Source organism: Nycticebus coucang, chromosome 1 (genome assembly GCF_027406575.1).
Source record: "Nycticebus coucang isolate mNycCou1 chromosome 1, mNycCou1.pri, whole genome shotgun sequence".
Taxonomy (NCBI): domain Eukaryota; kingdom Metazoa; phylum Chordata; class Mammalia; order Primates; family Lorisidae; genus Nycticebus; species Nycticebus coucang.
Genome location: NC_069780.1, coordinates 113,625,919 through 113,652,254, shown reverse-complemented (window position 1 = coordinate 113,652,254; position 26,336 = coordinate 113,625,919). Strand labels below are relative to the sequence as shown.

The 26,336-nt window shown below is 35.4% G+C and overlaps 1 protein-coding gene across 12 annotated transcripts in view; it reads right to left on the bottom strand.

The window, feature by feature from the left end:
• Window positions 1-26,336, bottom strand: part of FAM172A (family with sequence similarity 172 member A) — a 571,031-nt gene that overhangs the window by 383,230 nt on the left and 161,465 nt on the right. For 8 of the 12 annotated variants that reach the window (XM_053586593.1, XM_053586616.1, XM_053586640.1 and 5 more), the window contains 2 exons: window positions 6,756-6,821; window positions 693-884 (listed from right to left, as the gene is read on the bottom strand). In XM_053586593.1, the coding sequence (XP_053442568.1) occupies window positions 693-884; window positions 6,756-6,821 (258 nt within the window). The remainder of the gene's footprint in view (window positions 1-692; window positions 885-6,755; window positions 6,822-26,336) is intronic. The other 4 variants (XM_053586662.1, XM_053586669.1, XM_053586624.1 and 1 more) reach the window with 1 other exon arrangement.

The following is a 26,336-nucleotide window of genomic DNA, read 5'->3' as shown; positions in this document are numbered from 1 at the left end:
TAAGAATGTGACACTAAAACAAAAGTAGCCTAACATTAAGGTATGGCAATGCCAAATCAGAAAAACAATTTCGCTATTACTGGAAAGAAAACCTTGAACACAATTTTAAAATAAGAATTTCTAAAAGTCTAAAAGCAAATAAGAATAAAATCTTCAGTAAACATTATAATTTACCATTTTGTATGTCTATGTCTAATGCTTAAAGCATTTTTATCTGTGAGCACTAAAGAATATTTTTTAAAAATGACAAAAAGCATTGAGTTATTCCAACTATTCTTTTAAAGAAGAGATTAACTTAAGAGTGGCAGGTCTCCTGCTTTGTCTCTAACTTCACTAAATCAGGTAGAAGACGTGCACGAGAGCAACCATAATTGATTTTCAGAAATATTTTCAATAATGTTGATAAATATTTGATAGTTCAACTGATACTTAATGTAATTAATAAAAATATTTTAGAAAAAAATAATTTATTTCAAAGACATTATCCAAATCTTTGTATGCTTAAGATACCACTTTGTTTTCCCTTGTAACTGAAAAATAATGCAGAATAATCTTACATGCAAGTAAAATAAATAACAATTTGAAGATAAAATTATGCTTAAGAGTTTTTAAAGAGACATAATGAAATAACTTATAACATATAATAAAAGAGAACTATAAAATGCCAAAAAAATAAAGAAAATTGCACTTACATCCACAGCTCTTTTAATAAAAGGTATCTGTGTGCCACTGTCCAGATCTTCATTTATAATAAGCCTTCTAGCCCACTGACCTGCCCTGACAACACCACTACCGTGAATTAAAACCATCAGTTTCTGTGGATTTGTCAAAGCATCCTCACTCATAAAGATAAAACTCTTTGGTTCATGCTCAGTGGCATCTACCTGTAATTAAAAAAAATTAAATAATAAATAAATGTTTTCTGATAAGGTATACACATAAATGAGAAAATAACTCATGATTATTACAGACTATTGAATGGTTATTATAGAATTATAGAAGTAAAAAATTTTTAAGTAAAATTAAAATATTCAGTAGGGATTAATAATTATAAATTAGGTGGATGAATAAGACATGATAGTAATTTAAATATGAAAATATGAAAAATAAACTGGCTTATTGTACCCTCAATGAATCCCCAACAATAAAAAAAAAAATGGGAAAAAAAAAAAAAAGAAAATATGAAAAATAATGTTGTAAATATGTCTCTCTGCATTATGTTTTTACATTATAAATAAGTATAATTTTTTCAGCTCTTCCTATCCTATGCCACCTGGGTTTTTTTTTTTTTGAGTCTCACTATGTCGCACTTGGTAGAGTGCTGTGGCATCACAGCTCACAGCAACCTCAAACTCTTGGTTTTAAATGATTCTCTTGCCTCAGCCTCCCAAATAGGTGGGACTACAGGCACCCACCACAACATCCGGCTATTTTTTGTTGCAGTTGCCATTGCTGTTTAGCTGGCCGAGGCCTGGCTTGAACCCACCAACTTGGAACCCGCCAACTTCGGTGTATGTGGCTGGCACCATAACCACTGTGTTACGGGCGCCAAGCCCTATGCTACCTGTTTTTAAAAAATTATTATCTTGACCATAATTGTGCAGAGGATTTAACAAGTAAATAAATAAATAATGAAAACATCATTTCATTTTATCACAATCCCATTAAGGTGGCACTATAATTATACTCAATTATAGGTGAAGAAATTAAGGCTTAGAAAGTTTAAGTAAGTTGCCCAAGGTCATATAGTAACTGAGTCTATAATTCTATAATAGAAATATACTGCACCTATAATAGATAACAGAAAACCCCAATTGGAAAATATACCTATTGGAAAATCATCTTAGCTGGGAATATAATTAAACTTTTTAAAGGGAAGAAAGGGAAACTATTTAAAAACTCAAATACCTACTCTTCCATGTAAATGGCCTTTCAAATTTCATTCAGATCGTGAATACAGAACAGAATTACATAACAATTATTTTATAAAACAACGTTATTCATATACTCAGATAATCTTTATGTATCAGTTACTTATGGGACAAAAATGGAATATTTTGTTTTGATTATACTTAATACTTAGATTTTTAACTAGGTGGTGTATGATTTATATTTGAAACACACTAGACACCTTTAGGAAGGGATAACTTCCCAAACTTCATTACACATGCCATGACACACTTAATGGTATTCCACATCTGTAAGGGCCAGCAACAGGAAATGGAAATCTTTGTTAAGCCGGGACAGAGCTACAAGATGAAAAAGAGATAGAGGAAGTCTATCTACATGCTATCTACATGATGGCTCTTCACTCTGTCAACAGTAAATGTTCATATAATTATCAAAATAAGAAATACACAAAAACTCCATATGCCAAAACAAACAAACAAACAAAAAGCAGCCCTGGATCCTAAATATTCACCATAATGTCTGGGAAGAGAAAAATAAAATTTTTCTATTTCTAAAACAATTAGATTGGCCTCAGTAATAGATGCTTAGGCATTTGTATAAACAGAGCACAAACAGCAATTATTTCAGCAAGAAAAGCATGGCCAAAAGGCTTAAGAAGATATGTCACCTTCTCATTGCAGCTTTCCTAACTACGCTTTCTAACTTCCCTAGTCCTCAAGACTTCCCTGTTCCCTTCCCCTGTTTTACTTCCTCCCCAGCATATGCCATGGTCTAACATATTGTCTATTTGTTTATCCACTGCCTGCTCCTTTGACTAGCATGGAAGTCCAGAAAGGCACAGAGTTCTTTGTTTTATATCTTGCTATAGTTCCAGTACCTAGAACAGAGCCTGGCATACTATAAGCACCTACTAAATAAAGTAACGAATAAATGTTTGGAATGAGGAATCATTGCCAGGGACTTTCTTTAAGTAAAATGTATTTAACTAAATAATATAACCTCTTAAATGGTTATAATATTTGTCTGGTTCAGAAAACACATATTTAAAATTAAACCAATGCACAGTTATAAAAAATTTTTAAATGATATAACTGCGACTTTATTATTAGCAACTAAAAATACAGGAATTGGGGTATGAAATGTAACACAATCGCAGTAGCTTCACCTGCTTCCTAAGTCTAGAGTAACTAAATTATGATGATGACTCTTAATATACCGAAGCCACACAAGAAATGGATGAGAGACAGGGAAAAACCTCATCTAAGAAGAAAAATTTCCTTTTACCTAGGAACATTCTATGAAAACAGAAGAATCACTCAGTTAAAGGGTTTTAAAAAAGATAAAATGGTGATAAGAACAAAAGAAAAAAAATTAAAAGGCAAAGCTGTCAGTGTGTAAGAAAAAAGAGGCCACAGGGGTTTCTAGTCATTCAATTACCAATAGTACATCTAAACACGCACAAAGAAAAGTGCCTCTTAAAGTCAGTGAGGCCTTAATGGATCCTGGAATGGCTATGGAAATGGACATCTACTTACCGTAATGAAAAAACCAATAGTTACATCCTTTCCAGTAGAGGCTGATCACTGTCTCTCTTTTCCTGTTTGATCACTGTCTCTCTTTTCCTGTTTGACTAAGTTCCCTGTTACCAAGAAACTTCTGAGCACTGGAATGTTGCCACTTTGAATTCTAGAGTAATCACTTAAAACTGGGAAAGAACTAATTTTCAGAAGATAAAAAATGTATTTTTTATACTATAATGCTGCTCAAGAATTTTTAAGGGGTTACATATGAAGGTTGCCATGAAAAAATGAATAAAAGTTTTCATTTAATGGACTTAAATGTCCATTAAAAGTTGACTTCGAAAATATGAGAATATCAGAACATTAAAGAAATATAACAATGAAAATGAACAATATAATAATGTTAATGATTAAGAGGAAAGAGCAGTATTTGACCTCATCACTAGCTAATATTTGCCTCGATTTAACAAATGGTAACTGCAACTTATTCTACATAAAGTTAGCACTACTTTTAAATAGTAAAATAGCTATGTGAATAAATCTTTCTTCATTAACCTAATTAGGTTTCAACATGGTTGTTCCAAGGCCATTTATCTCCCAACAGTGATAATTCATTAAGCTAAGCTCTCATGAAGGAATACATGTAAAGGTAATTCCTATGCACCCCCTCACTTTATTGAGAAATCAACTTCAAACACCACTGGGTCAATGAGACTGCATCAAAATTGTGTAGCAGTTAACAAGTCATTTTGAGGTCCTCATCAACCCCACTAACTATTATACATATGTTGTGTAAACGAGATACATATAATAAACTAAATGAAAATTTATAATAAAGTTGTTAATTCATGTATCCAGTGTTCACACAAGATACTACAATGGAGAACACTTTATGACTATTTAGGTGGGGTGTGGAGTAAACATAAGACATGATCATGATCTTTACAATCAAATAACGGGTTTCCACAAAGTGCTGTTATTTTTTAAAAAGTTTTTCTTTTTAAATAGTTTAATTATAAAACTAAAGCTTAATACATCATCAGGGAAAAACAAAGCTTGATGGCATTATTTTAGTAAAAGAACAACTTTTACCAAAAAATCCCACTCTCACTGATTATAGAACTCAGGAGAAAAATAACAGCTATTGAAGAAAAATTTCACAACTGTACAAAATATGTGCCAATGTAAGGAGAGATATTAATTACTAAAGACAAAATCATGAGTTATTTTCTAAGTTTACAAAATAAGGAGACTTTCATTAACCAAAAATGGGTTTTAAGTCTCATATCCAGTAACTCTCTCTCGCATATAGCTTTATAGTCTAAATAATCAGATCTATAAAACAAAGCCCCCTATATTTAACCTCGGATTTTCCATAAAGAAAAATAATAAGACTTAATCTGTGACATGATCTATACAGACAATTATCCTGTGATTTGTTCTAGAAACCTGGGGATTACAGTGAGTTTAAGGGTTCCAAGAACTAGAAGTATTATAATGTTAAAGGACTCAATACTAATTGTGTCATATAAATGAATTAACTAAAGCTCTTTAAATATCATTCTTCAGAAACTCTGACAAAGTGACAAAATTCTATCTTGACTTTCCAGAAGACCCACAAATTCAATACATACTTTAGATAAAGTAAAACACTAAGTCTAAAGTCAAAACTAAAACAAAAAGTTTAGTTTGGATTCTAAAGAATATTGGCATATTCATTTCCACAAAAGTCCTTTGGCTTTCCTGTATTTCTAAAGGAAGAAAAGTTTCCAATTAAACCAATAGTTGGCCTAGCTATTACACAGAATAATGATTTATTCACTAAAATGTCATAAGCACTTAGAACAGTGCCTAGCACCTAAAAGATCCTTAATATTTGTTGAATGAATGAATGAATAAATAAATAAATAAATGGACTAATAGTGTGATCTGGCATTTGAAGTTACCCACAGAAGACTAATTGTGAAGTAGATTTCCTTTAAAAAAAAAAAAAAAAGGGAAGAAGAAGAAGAGGGGTCAAGGGCAGTGGCTCACACGTATAATCCCAGCACCGTGGGAGGGTGAGGCAGGTGGTTTGCCTGAGCTCACAGGTTCAAGACCAACCTGAGCAAGAGAGAGATCCCATTTCTAAAAATAGCAGGGCATTATGGTGGGCACCTGCAGTCCCAGCGACTCATGAGGCTGAGGCAAGAGAACTGCTGGCGCCCAAGTGTCTGAGGTTGCTGTGAGCTATGACGCCCCAGCACTCTACTAAGGGTGACAAAGTAAAATTCTGTCACAAAAAAAAAGAAGAAGAATAATTACAGAATCGATTGTGGAATAAAAATTACCTACTTGGTACAACGTACAACTGTGACCAGTACACTAAAAGCCCTCACTTCACCACTGAACAATTCACCCATATAACAAAAAAACACTGTACCCACTTAAATCTATTGAAATTAAAAAAAAAAAAAAGAAATCCTGAAACTCTCAAATGTATAATAGAACAAAATTACCCAAGAAATTTTCAAATCTCATCCAAAATTTCATGCAAAAGATTATCTACATGCAAACTTTTTTGCCTTAAATTAATTACTTCCATCAAGCATTCTGGATTCTTATAAATTCAGGGGAGAGCAAAGATCATCTAATCTAGTCTAACTATCATTTCATATGTATGATTACTATTTCTTCACTACTAAGCTTAGTATTTTGGGTTTTACACTAACAACAAAAGGTTTTCATTCTTTTTTCCGTTTGAGAATTTGAGTCTGAGAACAAATCTCAAACTTTTCGCTCTGAAATGGCAAAATGTGCAAAATTCAGAAAACGTGTTCTGCCAAAAAGGGAAGGAGCAGTGTTATGAAACAGGAAGCACAAGGAACGAATTTGGGAATGTGTGGAGAAAACAACATATTATGTGTAGAGAGAAAACATATTTTAAAAAGTCAAGAAATATTTAAAGAGATAGTGAATGTCTAATGCAACAAAATATGCACTCGTTCACTTCAAATAAATACACGAAAACAAATAATCCAGTGAAACAACAAAGAGTAGAGTAAAAGGCAAACCTTTCAATTGTGGCATCATTTTAGAAAGAGTAGAAATAGGTATTTTCCCTTTACAATTACAAGTATTATTTTATGAGAACTACTGTGTTCCATGAGATGAGGTATACTGACAAACTATAAAGTTATCATTACCAGTATCAACACACTACAACATTTACACTTAAACTTATCACAGTTAAATTAAAAGAAACGTTTTCTTCTGAACCAAAAAATATTTTACTTAGAAGCAAATATTCTCTTTGGAATAAACATTTTTGAAAATTGGACTTACTGGAATAGAGATTTTTTTCAAATTACAGTCCTTCTCCAGGAGCTCATATACATATTTCGTGATGATCTAAGTAGGAAAGAAATAACACATTAAGATGCAATGTCATCCATTATAAAAATTGACAGAAATTTTGGAAAATGATTGCAAGTTATTGCTGTGAGTGAGTACCTCTTCACATTACATTAGGAGACTCCGTAACGATTACCTATAAAGGTCTGCTTCCCACTGCTGTGTGCATAACTATGGATCTCTGTACTAAAGATTAGAACCAGCTAATAAAAACTCAGCAAAAAATATACAGGACCTTCTCTTTTCCAAGTGAGTACTCTGAAAATATCTCTTCTTTCTGGAATTTGTTTCCTGTATAATTTTTCTATAGGTATTATATCTAATGCATTACCTTAGTGACTCTGAATCTCAACACCTCTTTTGTTTTCCGTTTTCAAGAAAGAAATGGTCAGAGGTATTCTAAACAAAGTCCAGCACCAGTGAGCACTACTGTTTGTGGTAGGCTGTATCAATGTCCCCCCAAAGATGTCCATGTCCTAATTCCTGGAATCCGTGAATGTATTATGTCGCAGGGAAAAAGGGCCTGCAGATATGATGACGGTTGAGGACCTTGAGATGAGGAAATTACCCGTATTATTTGGGTGGGCCCAATCTCATCACATAAATCTTTAAAAGTTTAAGATTACAAAAGAATCTACCACTTTTGTGTCAAATAAAGGCAAAATGTAGAGCCACCCATGGGTTTTTGCTAGCTTTCAAGATAGAGAAAGGAGATCACAAGTCAAGAAATAAGGTAACCTCTAGAAGGTGGGATAAACTTCAGGTAAACAGCCACTAAAACACTGTGACTTCAATCATACAACAGCAAGGAACTAAATTCCACCACCAACTCAAATAAGCAATACACAAATTCTCTCCTAGAGCCCAAACAGTCTGTCAGGCTTCATACTAGACTTCTGACCTACAAAACTGTAAATTAATAAATTTGTGTTGTTTTTAAGCCACTGAATTCATGGTGATTCTGCTGCTCTTACAGCAGCAATATAAAACGAGTACTCTGTTTCCATTAAGGCAAGCAAAGACTCAGGAAGGGGGCACCTAGAAGGAAAGCAAATATTTAACAGTTGGTGTTAATGGTCACTTTAGGAAGTGTTTTCCTTCTAAAAATTTCTTACATCATCTATGCAAAATATCTCAGGGACCAAACTTAGCAGCAACATAATTTCAATTCAAGTTTTATGAAACAAGACCAGAGAATAATTTTTTTTTAGAAAATTAAGATGTGTATTTCGTAATCTAAAATAGATTCTTTACCCTGCTTTCTTCAAGGAGTCCAACATTCTTTCTCCTATGTATTCATTTTAGAAATATTACATGTATGCCAGAAAAGTTTTATTTCGACTAGTAATGGCAACTTCAAAATCTACACCATGATATTAGAACTAGGTAAAAATCTGCCAGTTATTAATCTAAAATAGGGGTGTCCAACCTTTACCTCCTCTGTTTTGCACTAGAAAAATAAGAGTTGTCTTGGGCCACATATTAAATACACAAACACTGTGGAAAGCTGATTCCAAAAAAATAGTCCATGCATACTTTTCATGACATCAGTCACCACAGGTAAGCAAAGCAAAAATTAAAAAAAAAAAAAAAACCCACAAAATCAGCATACAGCCCACAGGCTACAGATTAGATACCCCTGCAAAGCATTCCTATATTTCAACATGATAATTAAGATTATACTCATTATTCCTTCCTTCACCAGAAGCTAGTGGTACTATTTACTATAGACTTCAAAAAGTAAAGTAAGAATATGAAGATTCATATGTACAAAGTTAGTTTCAGAGAAACACCTTAACTGTATTAGATTAGCTAAAATCAAACTTAATTCAGCCCAAAGGAATTCTAGCACTATTCAAAATATATAACAGACATAATTTGAGAATTAAACTATTTTAGCAATTCATACCTTACATCAATGTGAAATATAATTTTATAGTTAATTCTCAATATTCACACTACAGGATAATACCAAACAATTCAAAAGTTTAAAAACTGCTTATATTTGACTTTGAAATACATTATAGCCCAGCAAGAATGTTCTGAAATTTTCAATGTATCAATCCGAGTAATAAAACCATATGAGTAAGACTGGGAGAAACACTACCTGACTCACCTGATTTGCCTCTCTTACTCATTCCCGACTGCAGGAACAATTCTTTGGGCCAGTCTCTCTCAGAGCGTTCTCCTTAACTCAGTCATCCTACTGACAGATCACCTGTCAAGGGTTTCAGGTAACTTTCTCTGTCTCACCCTAATTCTCCAAGGGAGGGCAGAAACGTCTCACCTAGTTAAGAAAGTATCCAGTGTACTCAGCACTAATATGAAGCCAGTAGAACTAACACACACCCACACAAGAGAAAAACTCAATTTAATTCAAGCTGGGGGGAGGGGAGAGAGGGAGTGAGCTGGGGGGAGTAGGGAAGGTGACTGCTGTGCTCCCACCTCATGGGCACAATGCAAACGTGTACGGCACACCTCCTAGGGGCAGGACACAACTACAACAGGGACTTTTCCCAAAAAACACAAACACTGTAACCTATTCATTTGTACCCTCATATTAATCTGTAAAAATGTTTTTAAATTTCTCACCTCTGTACTCCTCTGGGCATGGTTGAATATCATTATCTAACACACTTATTTGATATCATTTGCCTGTCTGCTACCTGACTCGTCCTAGAACACTCTGATCTGAATCCTACCTTTATTTCTTTTTGTATTCACAGGATACTGTCTGGCCCACTGAAAGTACTTTGAAAAGGTACGTGAATTACCCTCTCTGCCTATCCTGTCTAAATCTTTTGAGTGAGTTTCTTAAAAACCTTTCTAATTGCTGAATCAAGACTTCAGAGAAGAGTATCAAGTATTCATTCTCGCCTTCAATATTCCATAGGATCACTCGAGTATTTTGCAGACAATTAGAAAAATCAAAAAATGAAAAGATTAATTTTAAAAAGGCAATGAAAAAGAAGTTATTTCTGTTCAAATGTCGTCTGTGTTCAAATATTCACTGGAAAGTTCAGAGATGGAAAAGAAAAGCTGTAAGACACTAAGCATATTCTAAAATTATATTTTAATTCTAATAAGAAACAGGAATTTCTGTTTTCCGGTCCAATGTATAATATAAAGAACTTGGAAGTTTTACCTCACAAAAAAAAAAGAGCTAAAAAGACCAAAAGTCAACAACTCTCTTAGATCCATCAAAGAACTGAGGTCACAGGGCAAACTGCTGTTCTGAAAACGGGCCAGGCAAAGCAACAGACAGGTAACAGAGAATTACCGTTTGGGAGCAAAGCCCAGAAGCAGAAATGCTCAGCTGAAGTCAGGACTGGGGCAGGAGCACTTCACACTGTAGTGGACTAATCACTTAGCTGCAGAGTTAAAAACTAGGAGAGGGGTCTGACCTTAAAGGGGGGTGGGGGTGGGGCCTGAGAAGACAGTAGAAAAGTCCCCTCCTGATTCTGGCAAAGGAAGGGATAAAGGAAACATTTTGAAATAAGTACTGTCTCCCGGAATACCAACACCCCAGAATTAGAATAATTTGGAATCTCAATGAAAAATTCAAGCAAAATTTGCCCAAAATCCAAAAGCCGCTTGCTGCTTTGGAATCCGAACTCCCAGCACATGTCGGTGTTTTTGTTGGACATTTCCCCAGCCCTATGGCCACCCATACTTTGTCATCCAATTCCTTGTCGGAAGCTGTAGTGAAAGCATCTCATGGATTTTCACTACTAATTTTAAGGTTTTGTGCGTGTGTGTGTGTTTTAATATAACAACTAAGTGTATTTGCCATGGGTCCTAAAAAGTGTAGTGAGGAAAATAAGAGTAAAAACAAAGCCGTTAGAGCTACAACTGAAGTTACTAAAGATCTCAGTGCTCGGCATGAAAGCGGGGTGGCTCAGGTCCGGGATGCGGACATCTACTGTTTGTAGGATTGTGAAAACTAAAGAAGCTATGAAAGCTGCTGATGTGGCAAATGGGGTTACAACACTGGCCTCGAGGATATCTAAAAGCATGGAAGAGATGGGGAAACGCCTCTTAGTTCAGATTAATGAAAAACAGCTGGCTGGTGGTGTGATTTCTGAGATGATGATCTGCGAGAAAGCCGAGGTCCTCCACGATCATTTAGTGAAAGGCATGCCTGATATTAGTGCTCAAAGGAGGAGTCTAAAGTCAGCAGTGCGTGCTTCCAGAACTTTAAGAAAAGGACTGGGATCCATAGTGGTTTATGCACAGAGAGGGTGACAGTTCTAATTTGGAAGCAGCAGAAATGTTTGTGAAGGGGTTTAAGGAATTTGTTAATGTTTTGAACCAAGTGTTCAATTGTGATGAAATGGGTCTTTACATTTTAGGTTTTTATAATTTTAATTTTGTTAATTTACATTTTTAAACAATGGTTAATATTTATTAATATTTTACCTTAAAATCCAGTGTATTTGCTGTTAAAATCATTTTGAAAATTCGAGTTTGTGGGAGCCAGGAATGGATTAACCCAGTTTCTATTATTTTATTTAACTATTCTTTTTTCTTAATTTTTATTAAATCATAACTGTATACATTTATGGGATACCATATAATGATCTGATATACACTAGGGAATGCTTAAATCAAACTAACTAACATAACCATCACCTCACTTATTTCTGTGGTAAGACATGTATAACGTACTCTTGCGTTGTTTACACTGGTGAGGTCCTCCCAACTACCCTGCCTTCTATCACCTCCCTTATCCTTCCTCTCCCCTTTTTCTTTCTGGACTATTTTTGTGTTTTATCATCCCTATGAATGTCTAAGTATTTATATATTTGTTCATAATAGTAAAGAGTACATTGGATTAATTTTTTTCCTACTCTTGAGATACTTTACTAAGAAGAAGATGTTCTAGCTCCACCCAGATAGACACAAAAAATATAAAGTCTCCCTCCTTTTATGGCTGCATAGTACTCCATGGAATACATATACCACAATTTGCTTATCCATTCATGGATTGAAGGACAGTTAGGCTGCTTCCAAGACTTGGCTATTGGGAACTGGGCTAAAATAAACATTCTGGTACAAGGATCTTTGTAGTAAAATGATTTTTATTCATCTGGGTAGATACCTAGTAATGGTATTACAGGGTCAAACAGTAGGTCAACTTTCAGTTCCTTGAGAAGTCTCCATACTTCGTTCCAAAAAGGCTATATTAGCCGGCAGTCCTACCAGCAGTGTAGAAGTGTTCCTTTTGCTCCACATCCACGCCACTGTCTGCAATTTGCTGATTTTGTGATATGGGCTAATCTTACTGGAGTTAGATGATATCTCAAAGTGGTTTTGATTTGCATTTCTCTGATGATTAAAGATGATGAGCATTTTTTCACGTGTCTGTTGGCCATTTGCCTGTCATCCTTAGAGAAGTCTCTGTTCAAGTCTCTTGCCCACAAATAAATTGGGTTCTTTGTTCTTTTCTTACTGATTTATGTGAGTTCTCTGTAGATTTTAGTTATCAGTCCTTTATCAGAATTAGAACCTGCAAAAATCATCTCCCATTCTGAAGGCTGCCTGTTTCATTTACATACAGTGCACTTAGCTGTGCAAAAGCTTTTTAGCTTGATCAGATCCCAGTAATATATTTTTGGTGTTGCTTCAATTGCCTGGTGCGGGGGGGTTGGGGGGAGGTCCTCCTTATAAAATATTTTCCCAGGCCAATATCTTCAAGACTTTTCCCTGAATTTTTATAGCATTTTCGTAGTTTCATGTCTTAACATTAAATCTTTTATCCAGTGAGAATAAATTTTGTTAGTGCTGAAAGGTGGGGGTCCAGTTTTAGTCTTCCACAGTTCGCCAGGCAGTTCTCCCAGCACCATTTGTTCTATAGGGAGTCTTTTCCCCATTGCATTTTGTTAGGCTTATCAAGATCAAATGACGATATGTCCTTGGCTTCATCTCTAGGTTCTCTATTCTATTACATATATCTACATCTCTATTATTGTGCAAATACCATGCTTTTTTGATCACTATAGATTTATATAATCTGAAGACTGGTAAGATGATGCCTCCTGATTTATTTTTATTTATAAGTAATGTATTGGATAGTCAAGATTTTTTCTAATTCCATATAAAACAAAGAACTATTTTTTCAAGTTCTTCAAAACATGACAGTGGTGCTTTGATAGGGATTGCATTAAATCTGTAGATTGCTTTGGGTAGTTTGGACATTTTAACAATGTTGATTCTTCCCAGCCATGAACGTGGTATGTTTTTCCACTTGTTAACATCTTCAGCTATTTCATTTCTCAGGGTTTCTAAAATCCCAGGTATTTCATCTTCTTTGGCACTTCCATAAAAAAGAACAGAGTCCTTGACTTTATTTTTGGCTTCACCATTGTTGGCATATATAAAAGCTACTGATTCCTAAGTATTGATTTTGTATCCTGAGACACTGCAATATTCCTTGATCACTTCTAAGAGCTTTATAGTTAAGTTCCTGGGGTTTTCCAGGTATAATATTATGTCATCCGCGAAGAGTGAGAGTTTGACCTCCTCTGATCCCACCTGAATACACTTGATCTCCTCCTCTTGATTGATTGTGATGGCTAGGACATCTGTTACTATGTTGAATAGCAGTGGTGTCAATGGGCAGATCTGGTCTAGTTCCAGATCTGAATGGAAATGTATTCAACTTTACTCCATTCAACATGATATTGGCTAGAGGTTTGATGTAGATGGCCTCTATCAGTTTAAGAAATGTCCCATCTAAGCCTATTTTCTTTTTTTTTTTTTGTAGAGACAGAGTCTCACTGTACCGCCCTTGGGTAGAGTGCCGTGGCATCCCACGGCTCACAGAAACCTCTAACTCTTGGGCTTACGCAATTCTCTTGCCTCAGCCTCCCGAGCAGCTGGGACTACAGGCGCCCGCCACAACGCCGGGCTATTTTTCTATTGCAGTTTGGCCGGGGCTGAGTCCGAACCTGCCACCCTCGGCATAGGGGGCCGGTGCCCTACTCAGTGAGCCACAGGCGCCGCCCTAAGCCTATTTTCTTAAGTGTTCTAATCATGAAAGGATGCTGGCTATTATCAAAAGCTTTTCCTGCATCAATTGATAGAATCAGAGAGTCTTTGTTTTTGATTTTATTTATGTGGTGCATTATATTTATAGATTACGTATGTTGAACCAAACTTGTAACCCTGGGATAAAACCAACTTGATCATGGTGTATAATTTTTTTGATATAGTTGAATTCTGTTTGCTAGGATCTTATTGAATATTTGTGCATTGATATTCATTAATGATGTTGGTCTATAGTTTTCTTCCTTTGTTGGGTCCTTTCCTGGTTTGGGGATTAAGGTGACATTTGCTTCATAGAATGTGTTGGAGAAGATGCCTTCTTTTTCTATGTTTTAGAAAGGGTTATGTAATATAGGTGCTATTTCCTCTTTGAAGGTTTGGTAGAATTCTTAAGTAAAGCCATCTGGTCCTGGACTTTTCTTTTTTGGGAGATTTTGTATAGTTGATGCTATTTCCATGCTTGAAAATTCTATTCAAAATTTATAATTCTTTCTGGTTGAGTCTAGGAATGTGATGTGCATCCAGGTATTTGTCCATTTCCTCCAGATTATCATATTTCTGAGAACAGAGTTTTTTGTAGTAATCATTGAGGATTTTCTGAATTTCTATGGCATCTGTTGTTATTTCTCCTTTACTGTTTCTGACGGATGTTATAAGAGATTTTACTTTTCTGTTTCTGGTTGGGTTAGCCAAAGGTTTATCAATCTTATTAATCTTTCCAAAGAACCAACTTTTTGTTTTGTTGAGCTTCTGAATGATTCTTTTGTTTTCAGTTTTATTTAATTCTGCTCTAAGTTTGGCTATTTATTTTCTTTGCCTGGGTTCAGGATTGGATTGGTCTTCTGTTTCCGGTTGCTTGAGATGATCCATTAGGTTGTTGACTTCCTCTCTTTCTGTTTTCTTCATAAAGGCTTCTAATGCTGTAAATTTCCCTCTTAGGCCTGCCTTTGCCGTATCCCACAGGTTTTGATAATTTGTCTTCGTTATTATTTTGTTCCCCAAATTTGATGATTTCCTTCTTAATCTCATGAGCCACCTGTCATTCAGAACATTCTTGTAGTATAATATTCAGTGCTGAAAGAAAAAAATACCACCAACCTAGAGTTCTGTACCCTATGAAGTTATCCTTCAAAAGTGAAAGTGAAATAAAGGCTTTCTCAGACCAACAAATGACTTAATTTTTTGCCAGTAGACTGCACTGTGAGAAATTATAAAAGTTACTTTGGAGAGAAATAAAGTAAGTCAGAAATTTGGATCAACATAAAGAAAAGTGTTAAAATAAGAATGAAGATAAAATAAAATCTATTTTGCTTATTCTTAATTGATCTAATAAATAATAGTTTTTTCAAAATAATAACAGCGGGAAGATATTTGGTGATTATAGCTCATTGATAGGTGAAATGGATGACTGCAATGTGAAAAGTGGCAGGGAGAAAGAACTGAGGATACTATGTTATAGGTACTAACCATCAAGAAGTCTAACGTTATTTGAAAGAAAGAGTGGAGAGAAAAATTTACTACACCTGGCGATATTCCTGGATTTGCTCTGATTCCTACGAAGCAGCCACATAAACAAAATTAAATGAATCCACAATAGAGAAGGTAGTAAAATAATATTGACATTATATAGTCATGGAATAAATCCCTTGGCTACCAATGGAATAATGCTCTCTAATGAATAAGAGTTTGAATCAACATTGTTCTAGCTCAGAGTTTTTCTAACTAGAGATTAAGGAAATTTTTAAGAGGAGAACAGGGGTAATCAAAGAAACAAACCATAGAAATAAGGAAAATGAAGAGTGATAAAAATAACTTCTCAATGGACTACTTCCAACTGACAGGGTATATTCACCCTACTATAAAGTTATTTTTGACATTTATGAAGCACTTGCTGTGTGCTTATCATGTACTTCATTCATCTCAGCACTATTTTGGTCCTTAATTACATACAAAGCCAACATGATACAACTTACTCCAATAAAAACATTGAAATTACTCTAGCAGGTAACAATTTAAGGGAGTGAAGGAAGGGTGTCACTGAGAGGCCTACAAAAGAGTACTTCAGATCCCTCTGAGACTGAATTTAAGAAATGAAATGAGATGGACATATGATAAGAGATATGAATGGATAGGTATGAAGAGAATATAAATATTTTAATTAAATACAAATTTAAAGTTTATTACTAGATGATCGAGATTTCATTCTTTCTTACTATATGAAAATCATTAGTAACAAACAAAATGTGCTCTGATTGACTTACAGCAATAATGATTTTTTATTTTGCAACTTTATTAACTACGTAAGATAAAACTTCCTACACTGGGCCCATTATGGGAGTAACTTCAGCCTAACACATAAAACACCAATACCCATACATCATCAGTCACATCAATCCCTAGAGAGGACTTAAAATGCTAAGAGAATCCTGACTTTGGGTATATAGGCAAATGAATTAAATTCAAAGGAAAACTCTAAAAGATTTAAATATATCTATGAAATTTTATGCTTTCTACACTTGAAGAAAGTCTCAGAAAACAAACATACTAGACTTTCCAAATTAGTAAAATATGAACTATAAAACATTAAAAAAATGTAAAAACATTTTTAAAAATCTTTAAAACATCCTAAAAGAACAAATTTCAAACATTCTAAACTCAATAACGAAAGGAGATTTACCATTCAATTCAGCAATCCCACTACTACCCTGTTTCCCCGAAAATAAGACAGTGTCTTATATTAAGGTGTGCTCCCAAAGATGCTCTAGGTCTTATTTTCAGGGGACGTCTTATCTTTCCTGTAAGTAGGTCTTATTTTTGGAGGATGTCTTATTTTGGGGGAAACAGGGTAGTGATCCATCCAAAGGAAAAGAAATCATTTTAGCCAAAAAAAAAAAAAAAAAAATCCTGCACTCAAATTTTTATGGTAGCACAATTCACAATTGCGAAGACCTGGCATCAACTCAAGTGCCCATCAATTCATGAGTGAATTAACAAAATGTGGTATCTGTGTACCATGGAGTACAACTCAGCCATACAAAAGGATGAGCTAAGGACAGTCCCTGAATTACAAACATCCAATTCACATGTGACTTGCACTTATGAATGGAAGTAATAAAATGAATAGGTAGCTGTACCTGTTCCAATATACAAACTCAACGTAAACACAAGCCTCCAGAACCTGTCTTATTTGTAACCTGGGGACTGGCTGTAATGCCTTTTATAACAATTTGGATGTAACTGGACACTGTTAGCCTAAGTGAAAAATCCCAAGAATGGAAAAACAAATACCACTCATACTCACCATTAAACTGGAACTAAGCAAAGAACACACATGTGCACAGAGGAAAGTAAAACTCCCTGGAAATCAAGTCGGGGAAGGGCAGCCCCAGGGGTCCTATTCGGATGATGGGCATACCTACAGCCATGACTCAAGCACTGCAAAAGCAATCCATGAAATCAAAAATATCGTACCTCCTTAATACTTTGAAATAAAACAAACAAAAAACCCACACAATTGGTAAAGAACCTTGGGCTTATCAGTTGTTACCTAGCAGAAATCTAGATCTAATTGATAGAATAAAATTATTTATAATTTGTATGGTGAAGTAATAATATACTTCCAGTTCTCTGCTTAAAATAATTATGTATATGATATTTATGTTAAATAGATACTCATAAAACAGATGAAAATAGTTTAGTTTTAGATAAGTATCTTCTTCTAACATTACTCATTTGCTTAAGCAGCCTCAATTTTCACAAATAAGGTCAAAGAAGTCAGAATAGGCAGTCTGATTTATCACCAATGTATCATAAATGTAAATAAAGTTTGATGTTATGGGGTCTTACTATATTGGAAGTTTAATAATACTTTGGGAATAGACTCTTACTTTTACTACAACCTTTAACATTATATCTATTGTGTTACTTAGTTTCAATAAGCTTTGTTTATTTGCCAAAAATACTATTTCAAAACCCATAGAATATAAGAAACCAGTGTTACTCACAAAGTGCAACTGGTATGAGATTTTAGCATTGAGCAATGACTTGATTTAGATGTAACTCCCAAAGCAGTGAGACAATCACACAGCATAATTTTTACCTTCCAGGGTGAGCAGTTTATGATTAAACAGAATCAGAGTTAGTAGCACACTAGTAAGTAGGTGACATCTATTATTAAATTTGATTATTATAGTTTTTTTTTTTTTTTAAAGACAAAAGTCTCACTGTCACCCTGGGTAGAGTACCATGGTATCATAGCTCACAGAAACCTCAAACTCTCAGGCACAAGAGATCCCCTTGCCTCAGCCTCCTAAGCAGCTGGGACGACAGGCACTCACCAGGACTCCTGGCTAGTTTTTCTATTTTAGTAGAAACAGGATCTTTGCTTGCTCTGGCTGGTCTCAAATTGCTGAGCTCAAACAATCCACCTGCCTCAGCCTCCTACATTGCTAGAATTACAGGTGTGAGCCACTGCACCCAGCCAGATCTTTTAATTTTAAACAAAATGGGAAAAAATTATTATTATTTATTATAACTAAACAAAAAACAACAAATATTGATGTTCAAATAATAAATAACCACTCTGGAAAAAACTTCCTTTTGATATTTTTACAACAAAACCCTTCATGTATGCGTTGGGTTTACTTTCCACTTTACCCTGGTCTTAGTTTTTAGATGACTATTTTTATAAATTACAAACAAAAAATTTTTATTTTCTTGTTTTTAATTCATGCTGGCAAGTTTACTCTAGTTCACTGTGATTACTAAATTGGGAATTTAATTTTAATTTTTTTTTCCCTTCTACTTATCTTGCTTTTTCTATGCTTCTTTCTTTCCCTATCTCTTAATAGATTAAGTTTTCCTAATTCCTGCCTTTCTGTCATAAAAGTTTATATTCTAGTTCTTTTGTTCTAGTGACATAATTTTAACACGAATATTTGGCATACTGATTAATGCTTCTAAAAGTAATGCTTTTCTTCTCCTCTTAAATAGTTCAAAGACTTCAAAGAGCCTTACCCTATCTTTGTAATTCATCTTATCTTTTTATATGCTATTTGTTTTTGTGTTTACTTTTAGAGATGGGGTCTCACTTTGTCTTGATGACAGCTCACTGCACCCTTGAACTTCTGGGCTCAAGAGATCCTCCTGCCTCAGCCTCCCTAGTTTCTTGAACTACAGGCACGTCTCACCATGCCTAGCTAATTTTTCTTATTTTTCTGTACAGACAGGATCTGGCTATGTTGCCCAAGTTGGTCTTAAACTCCTGGCCTCAAGTGATCCTCCTGCCTTGGCCTTCCAAAGTGCTGGGATTACAGGTATGAGCCACCACATAAGGCCTACACGTTGTCATAGAGCATATTTGTTCCACCTTGGTTCTGTGTTTTGTTTTTTTTTTTTTTTTGGTGATCATTATTGCTGCTGTTTTATGTTACAGCTGAAGTTTGCTCACACTGTTCATGGGCCTCTAGTCCCTTTTCTCAGCATCCCTCCTTGGTTGCATCATATTCTTTCTTGTTAGTTCAGTTTTCTCCTTCAGGAATTGTTTAGAAAAAGGTGAACTGCCAGCAATTGTCTGAAAATATATCTATCTGAACCTAATTTTGAATGATAGTTTTATCGAAGTATACAGTGATAAATCAATAGTTAATTTCTCTTGTGTCTTCTGGTTTCCAGGAAGGTTGCTAAGCAGTCAGGCTTCATTCTCTTTTGGAACTTTCCCTATGTCTTTAATGTGCTCCAATTCACTATAATATCTAGGTGTATGTTTAGTCTTATTAATTCTCCTGAGAATACTTCCTGAGTCTTTGATCAATTCAAGACAATTTACAGTATTTCTTCAAATATTTCCTTGTTCCCTTTTTCTTCTGCTAGAAGTCCTAGTCTATATATATATATATTAACATTTTTGTTCTCTCTGTTATAAGCTCTTTCATATTGTTTATCCTTTTTTTTTAAATTTCTCAGGTCTTAGAAATTATTTCTAAGTAATTTTCTTAGGATTATCTTCTACTAGTCTAATGCTCCCTTCATATGTATCTAATCTTCTATTTAACTAGTCTACTCATTTTTTAACTTTATTGAATTTATTTTGATTTCAATACATTTCATTTGGTAATATGTAAAATCTACTTTATTTTTAAATTTTTATATATTTTTAACATTTTTCATTTTTATATTTTTAACCATTTTGAATACATACTTTAAGATTTTTGAATAACAGTTCTTTTATACAAGGTTCTTATGTCTCTGGCTTTCCAACTACAACCATCTTCAAAGGAGAAAATATCACCTTTATGAAGGTAGTGTGTCTTTATGTTTCTTTGTTTATTTTTAGAGATGAAAATATGAAGGCATACCACTTTCATAAGGCCTTCCCCATAAAATATTTGCTTCTTTCTGATTTCCATTTTCAGAAGTCTATTTGGCAAATAATTTACTGCCTTTTACTCTTCTAATCATTGTATTTCCTTTAAGTCATATTTCCTGTCCTTGATGTAAGTTGGAGAAGACTATAGTTTATACGTGGCTGTACTTCAAACAAAACCAAGGTACTCAGTAAACTTTTTGTTGGTTTTTAACTTATTTTAATCATTCACTATTGAATTAACGTAAACAGCCCCCAAAAGAAAACTTTGTAACCCAGATGGTTATGCATCTACCATCCCAATTTTTACAGGAGATTTCTTAATCTCATAAGTTTGAGATTAAAATATTTAATGTATTACTTAATATTCAATCATAATTTTTAAATAAAATATACATAGTATTCAGGTTTCAAGGTGAAAGGATGGCTAATATGAACAGGCCCTAGTTTAATTTGGGTTATTTTATTTAGTATTTACATGCAAAAATACTGTAGCTAAAAATCTAGCATACCTGATTCCAAAGTTAGTTCATCTTACTAAAAGGAGTGAAGCTCCCTACCAGATAATCTGAGCATCAGTTGTACTTTCATTGGCAGAATTACTGGATGAAATACTAAAGTCTCCAGGTTATACCACTCCCATTGTCCTTTCAGTCTCTCAACTCCTTCCTGATTGCCAGCTTTACATCTCCAGATATACATACAAAACATCACCTAGTTATTTCACATTGCTAGGAATGGTAATCAGCATCGGCTTCATATGACTGGCCACGAAAGGAAGTAGAAGAGTCCTGGCCGGCTCCAGTCATCTTCAGCATGGAGGCAAGCGCTAACTTCCTCCCTGCTGAATATCACTACAGTCACCTCTGAAGTACTTCCCTGGGGAGGCGAGGCATCAATACCAGCACCCAGTCCACCCTTCAAAGCAATTCTGGAACTCTCTTTCTGGAATGGTCATAAGAGCTGTCACTGTATGAGGCCTGACAAAGAGTTCAAAACTACTTTTTAGTGTTGATTAGGTAGAGTTAGTGCACAGCTTCCCAAGGGGTGAACCTCAAAGGTGGCCGCTGTGATATTCAGAAATGAGGTGTGGAGCACTTTTACTAGAATGAGCTGCTGAACTTAGTTGTCCTACCTTGCATATGACTGTATACACACAGACATCTACATCTATTTCCAAATTTACCTATCTACAGAAAGTAAAAATGTGAGTATGTATAGACATGTATGAATAGATATATAGATATATATATTTGCTGAGATGCAATGATGCCACTAGCAATGTACAGAGCTTAGCGTGTGAGTATCTGTATGTATAAATACACACACATATATACACACACTCATATGTTCTGAGGAGTGTCAGGTGATTTCACTGCTGTGCAAACATCAGAGTGTACTTACAAAAACCCAGATGGCATAGCCTGCTACACACCTAGGCTATTGCTCATAGGCTACAAACTTGTACAGCACGTTAATGTACTGAATACCATTGGAAATCATAAGACAAGGGTAAGTGAAGTGTTTGTGCATCCTCTCAAAATAGAATGTAGAATACATCTAAATATAGAATAGGTACAGTAATAATAAAGTATTATATAATGAGTCCTGTCACTGACTTAAACATCTTTATGTGATTCACAATTCTTTATGTGCACATCTGTGTAGAATTTTCTACTAAAAGGAACCAGAGTTCATTGGAGAAAGGGGAAGATAAGTCTGAAAAAAAATTTTTTTGCACTAAGAATAAAGAAAACTCTGAAGGAGAGGTTTATGTCAGAAGAACAAAACATGTGCTTGACAGACATCCTTCTAGCCAACCTGGGTGATCTGTTTGCCAGAAAAATGACAGCAATGGATATTGCCCTTTAAATAAGAATCCATGAGTCCATAATAATATAAACAAAGTGAAAAGGAAGGAAGAGGGAAAGCTCTTTTTTACGGTGGAATGTCAACTAATAAATGTGGGAAAAGCACAACAAACTCAGAAAATCAATGGATGCTAAAATTAGTACATAAAAGTTCATAGCCTCAAGTTATCTTCCACAAAATTACAAAGAGAAAAATAATAATAGTTTTTTTGTTGGGACCTGAAAAATGGTACCAATATTGGAGCAGACCAAAATCACTAGCTCTTAATATCATGCTTGGAAGATAAAAGAAACCTCCATCGATCCATGAATGGATTAATAAACTGTGATATATGTACACCATGGAATATTATGCAGCCTTAAAGAAAGATGGAGACTTTACCTCTTTCATGTTTACATGGATGGAGCTGGAACATATTCTTCTTAGCAAAGTATCTCAAGAATGGAAGAAAAAGTATCCAATGTACTCAGCCCTACTATGAAACTAATTCATGGCTTTCACATGAAAGCTATAACCCAGTTATAACCTAAGAACAGAGGCAAGGGAGAAAGGGAGGGGAGGAAGGGGGGAGGTGGGCGGAGGGAGGGTGATTGGTGGGATTACACCTGCGGTGCATCTTACAAGGGTACATATGAAACTTAGTAAATGTAGAATATAATTGTCTTAGTACAATAACTGAGAAAATGCCAGGAAGGCTATGTAAACCAGTGTGATGAAAATGTGTCAGACTGTTTATAAAACCAGTGTATGGTGCCCCATGATTGCATTAATGTACACAGCTATGATTTAATATTAATTAAAAAAATACATAACTTGAATCTAATCCCAAGAAAACATTTTTAAAAGGGCTATTTCACAAATGTTCTGCGCTTTTCAAAAAATACAAGACCAAGAAAGATAAAGACACGATAAGGAATATTTTCAGGAGAAAAAGGAGAATAAACAGACATGCAGCTAAATGCAATGCGTTAACCTAGATCTGATCATGGACTTAAGGAATATAAATGATTAAGTGTATTGTGTGATAATTAGCAAAATTCAAACATGGTCTACCAATTGATAACATTGTATCAATGTAAAGTTTCCCGATTCTGATAATTATATAATAATAAAAAAAAAATGTTCTCGAACATAAAACACATTATGAGTAGCAAAGGGACATAATGTTTCCCCTGTACTCTAAAATGTTTCAGAAAAAGATTAAGGAAATTATGTGCTAATTACGTGTGTGTGTGCACATGTGTAACAGTGTGTGTGTGCGCATTCATGTAACTTTTCTATAAATGTGAAAATATATCAAAACGAACAGTTATCTTAAAATCTCTCCACTTACCCATATTTCTAGTGCTGATGCTACCGACACTGCACCTTTTCCCACAGGTGTTTCAATAGAAATGTAATAACAGGGTAATAAATGCTTTCATTAAAATACTTTATGCTTTCATTAAAATATTTTAATTTCTTTTTTTTTTGTAGAGACAGAGTCTCACTTTATGGCCCTCGGTAGAGTGCCGTGGCCTCACACAGCTCACAGCAACCTCCAACTCCTGGGCTTAAGCGATTCTCCTGCTCAGCCTCCCGAGTAGCTGGGACTACAGGCGCCCGCCACAACGCCCAGCTATTTTTTGGTTGCAGTTCTGCTGGGGCCGGGTTTGAACCCGCCACCCTCGGTATATGGGGCCAGCGCCTTACCGACTGAGCCACAGGCGCCGCCCTAAGATATTTTAATTTCTTAAAATGTTACAAGACTGTAAGTTTATCTGGGAGAACTGTTCACCATTACTATATGTCAAAATCAAGACTACTGGAATAAATCGTACACTTTGCTATTTGTGTGAATGTTTATTCACCACTTAAAATTCTCTTAACTTTCTCAGTATCTTCAATTCCATAAATCTCAATTCAGATGGTACATCCTACCTGAAGTATGTACTAATTTTGCCAATGAACTTTATGCCTTTCTTATGACATTGATCATTCCATCATGATCATCTCTCACACTCATCATTTACCCACAGATTTATAAAGCACCTTAAAAACACAAATTATGTCCTATGTTGGTCTATATCTACCTCAAGACATGAACAATGAATGAATAAAAAAAATCAATTAGTGCTGGCTAATTGACATGTGACACTCCATAGTTTGTAAGTACTTACAAAATATTCTCCACGTGTTGGCCACCATTTGTAAAATTTTATAATAAGTATCCATTTAGCTACAGTTTCCCACACATCTTATGTATGATGACTTTAGGGGAGACTTTGGGGACACCCTGTGGTTTTTTTTTTTTTATTGTTGGGGATTCATTGAGGGTACAAGAAACCAGTTAGGTACACTGGTTTGCATTTGTTAGGTAAAGTCACTCTTTCTTTTTTTTTTTTTTTTTTCAGTCAGAGCCTCAAGCTGTCGCCCTGGGTAGAGTGCCGTGGCATCACAGCTCACAGCAACCTCCAACTCCTGGGCTCAAGTGATTCTCCTGCCTCCATCTCCCAAGTAGTTGAGATTACAGGCACCCGCCACAACACCTGCCTATGTTTTGGTTGCAACCGTCATTGTTGTTTGATAGGCCCAGGCTGGATTCGTACTCACCACCTCAGGTATGTGGCTAGAGCCTTAGCCGCTTGAGCCACAGGTACCGAGCCTTATGTTTTTTTATTTTTTATTTTTTTAGACAGAGTGTCAAGCTTTCGCCCTGGGTGAAGGAGCTTGGTGTCATAGCTCACAGCAACCTCAAACTCTGGGGCTTACGTGATTCTCTTGCCTCAGCCTCCCAAGTAGCTGGGATTATAGGTGCTGCCACAACGCCTAGTTATTATTTTGTTGCAGTTGTCATTGTTGTTTAGCTGGCCTGGGGTGGATTTGAACCCACCAGCCTCAGTGTACATGGCTGGCGCTATATCCACTGACATACAGCCACTACCATTAAAGTCCCCCTTATAATTGAGTCTTGCCCCCAAAAGGTGTGTCACACACAGAGACACCACCCTCTCCCTCCTTCACTGTCTCTACTCTTTCCTTCTCCCACGCCCCTCTCTCCTTCCCTCTGACTGTTCTTCCTTTCCCCCACTCACTCCCTCCTTCTCTCTCTCTCTCTCTCCCCATCCCCCAGCATGTACTAGGTCATTAATTAACGTCATATCAAAATTGGGTTCATAGCATGCAGGCTTCTCCAATCTTGTGATGTTTCACTAAGAATAATGTGTTCCATCTCCATCCAGGATGTAAAATCTCCATCCTTTTTAATAGCTGAATAGTATTCCATGATGTACATATACCACAGCTTGTTAATCCTTCCTGGGTTGAGGGGCATCTACGCTGTTTCCACATTTTGGAGATTGTAAATTGAGTGTGATAAACAGTCTAGTGCAAGTGTCCTTACAACAAAAGGATTTTTTTCTTTCTGGGTAGATGCCCAGTAATGGGATTGCAGGATCAAATGGGAGGTCTAGCTTGAGTGCTTTGAAGGTTCTCCATACTACCTTCCAAAAAGGTTGTGCTGATTTGCAGTCCCACCAGCAGTGTAAAAGTGTTCCCTTCTCTCCACATCCACTCCAGCATCTGTAGTTTTGAGATTTTGTGATGTGGACCATTCTCACTGGGGTTAAATGATATCTCAGGGTGGTTTTGATTTGCATTTCCCTAATAATTAGGGACCATGAGCATTTTTTTTCATGTTTGCTAGCCATTCATTTGTCTTGTATAGAGAATTAGAGAAGGTTCTATTCATGTCTCTTGCCCATTGATATATGGGATTTTTGGCTTTTTTCATGTGGATAAATTTAATTTGAGTTCTCTATAGATCCTAGTTATCAAGCTTTTATCTGATTCAAAATATGCAAATATCCTTTTCCCATTGTGTAGGTTGTCTATTTGCTTTGGTTGTTGTCTCCTTAGCTGTACAGAAGCTTTTCGGTTTCATTAAGTCCTATTTGTTTATTTTTGTTGTTGTTGCAATTACTATGGAAGTCTTCATAAAGTCTTTCCCCAGGCTGATATCTTCCAGTGTTCTTCCTATGCTTTATTTGCAGATTTTTGGCATTTCGTGCCATAAATTTAAGTCTTTTATCCAGCTTGAATCAATTTTTGTGAGTAGAGAAAGGTGTGAGTCCAGTTTCAGTCTTTTACATGTGGATATCCTGTTCTCCCCACACCATTTATTGAACAGGGGGTCTTTTCCCCAGTGTATGTTCTTGTTTGGTTTATTGAAGATTACATAGCTGTAAGAT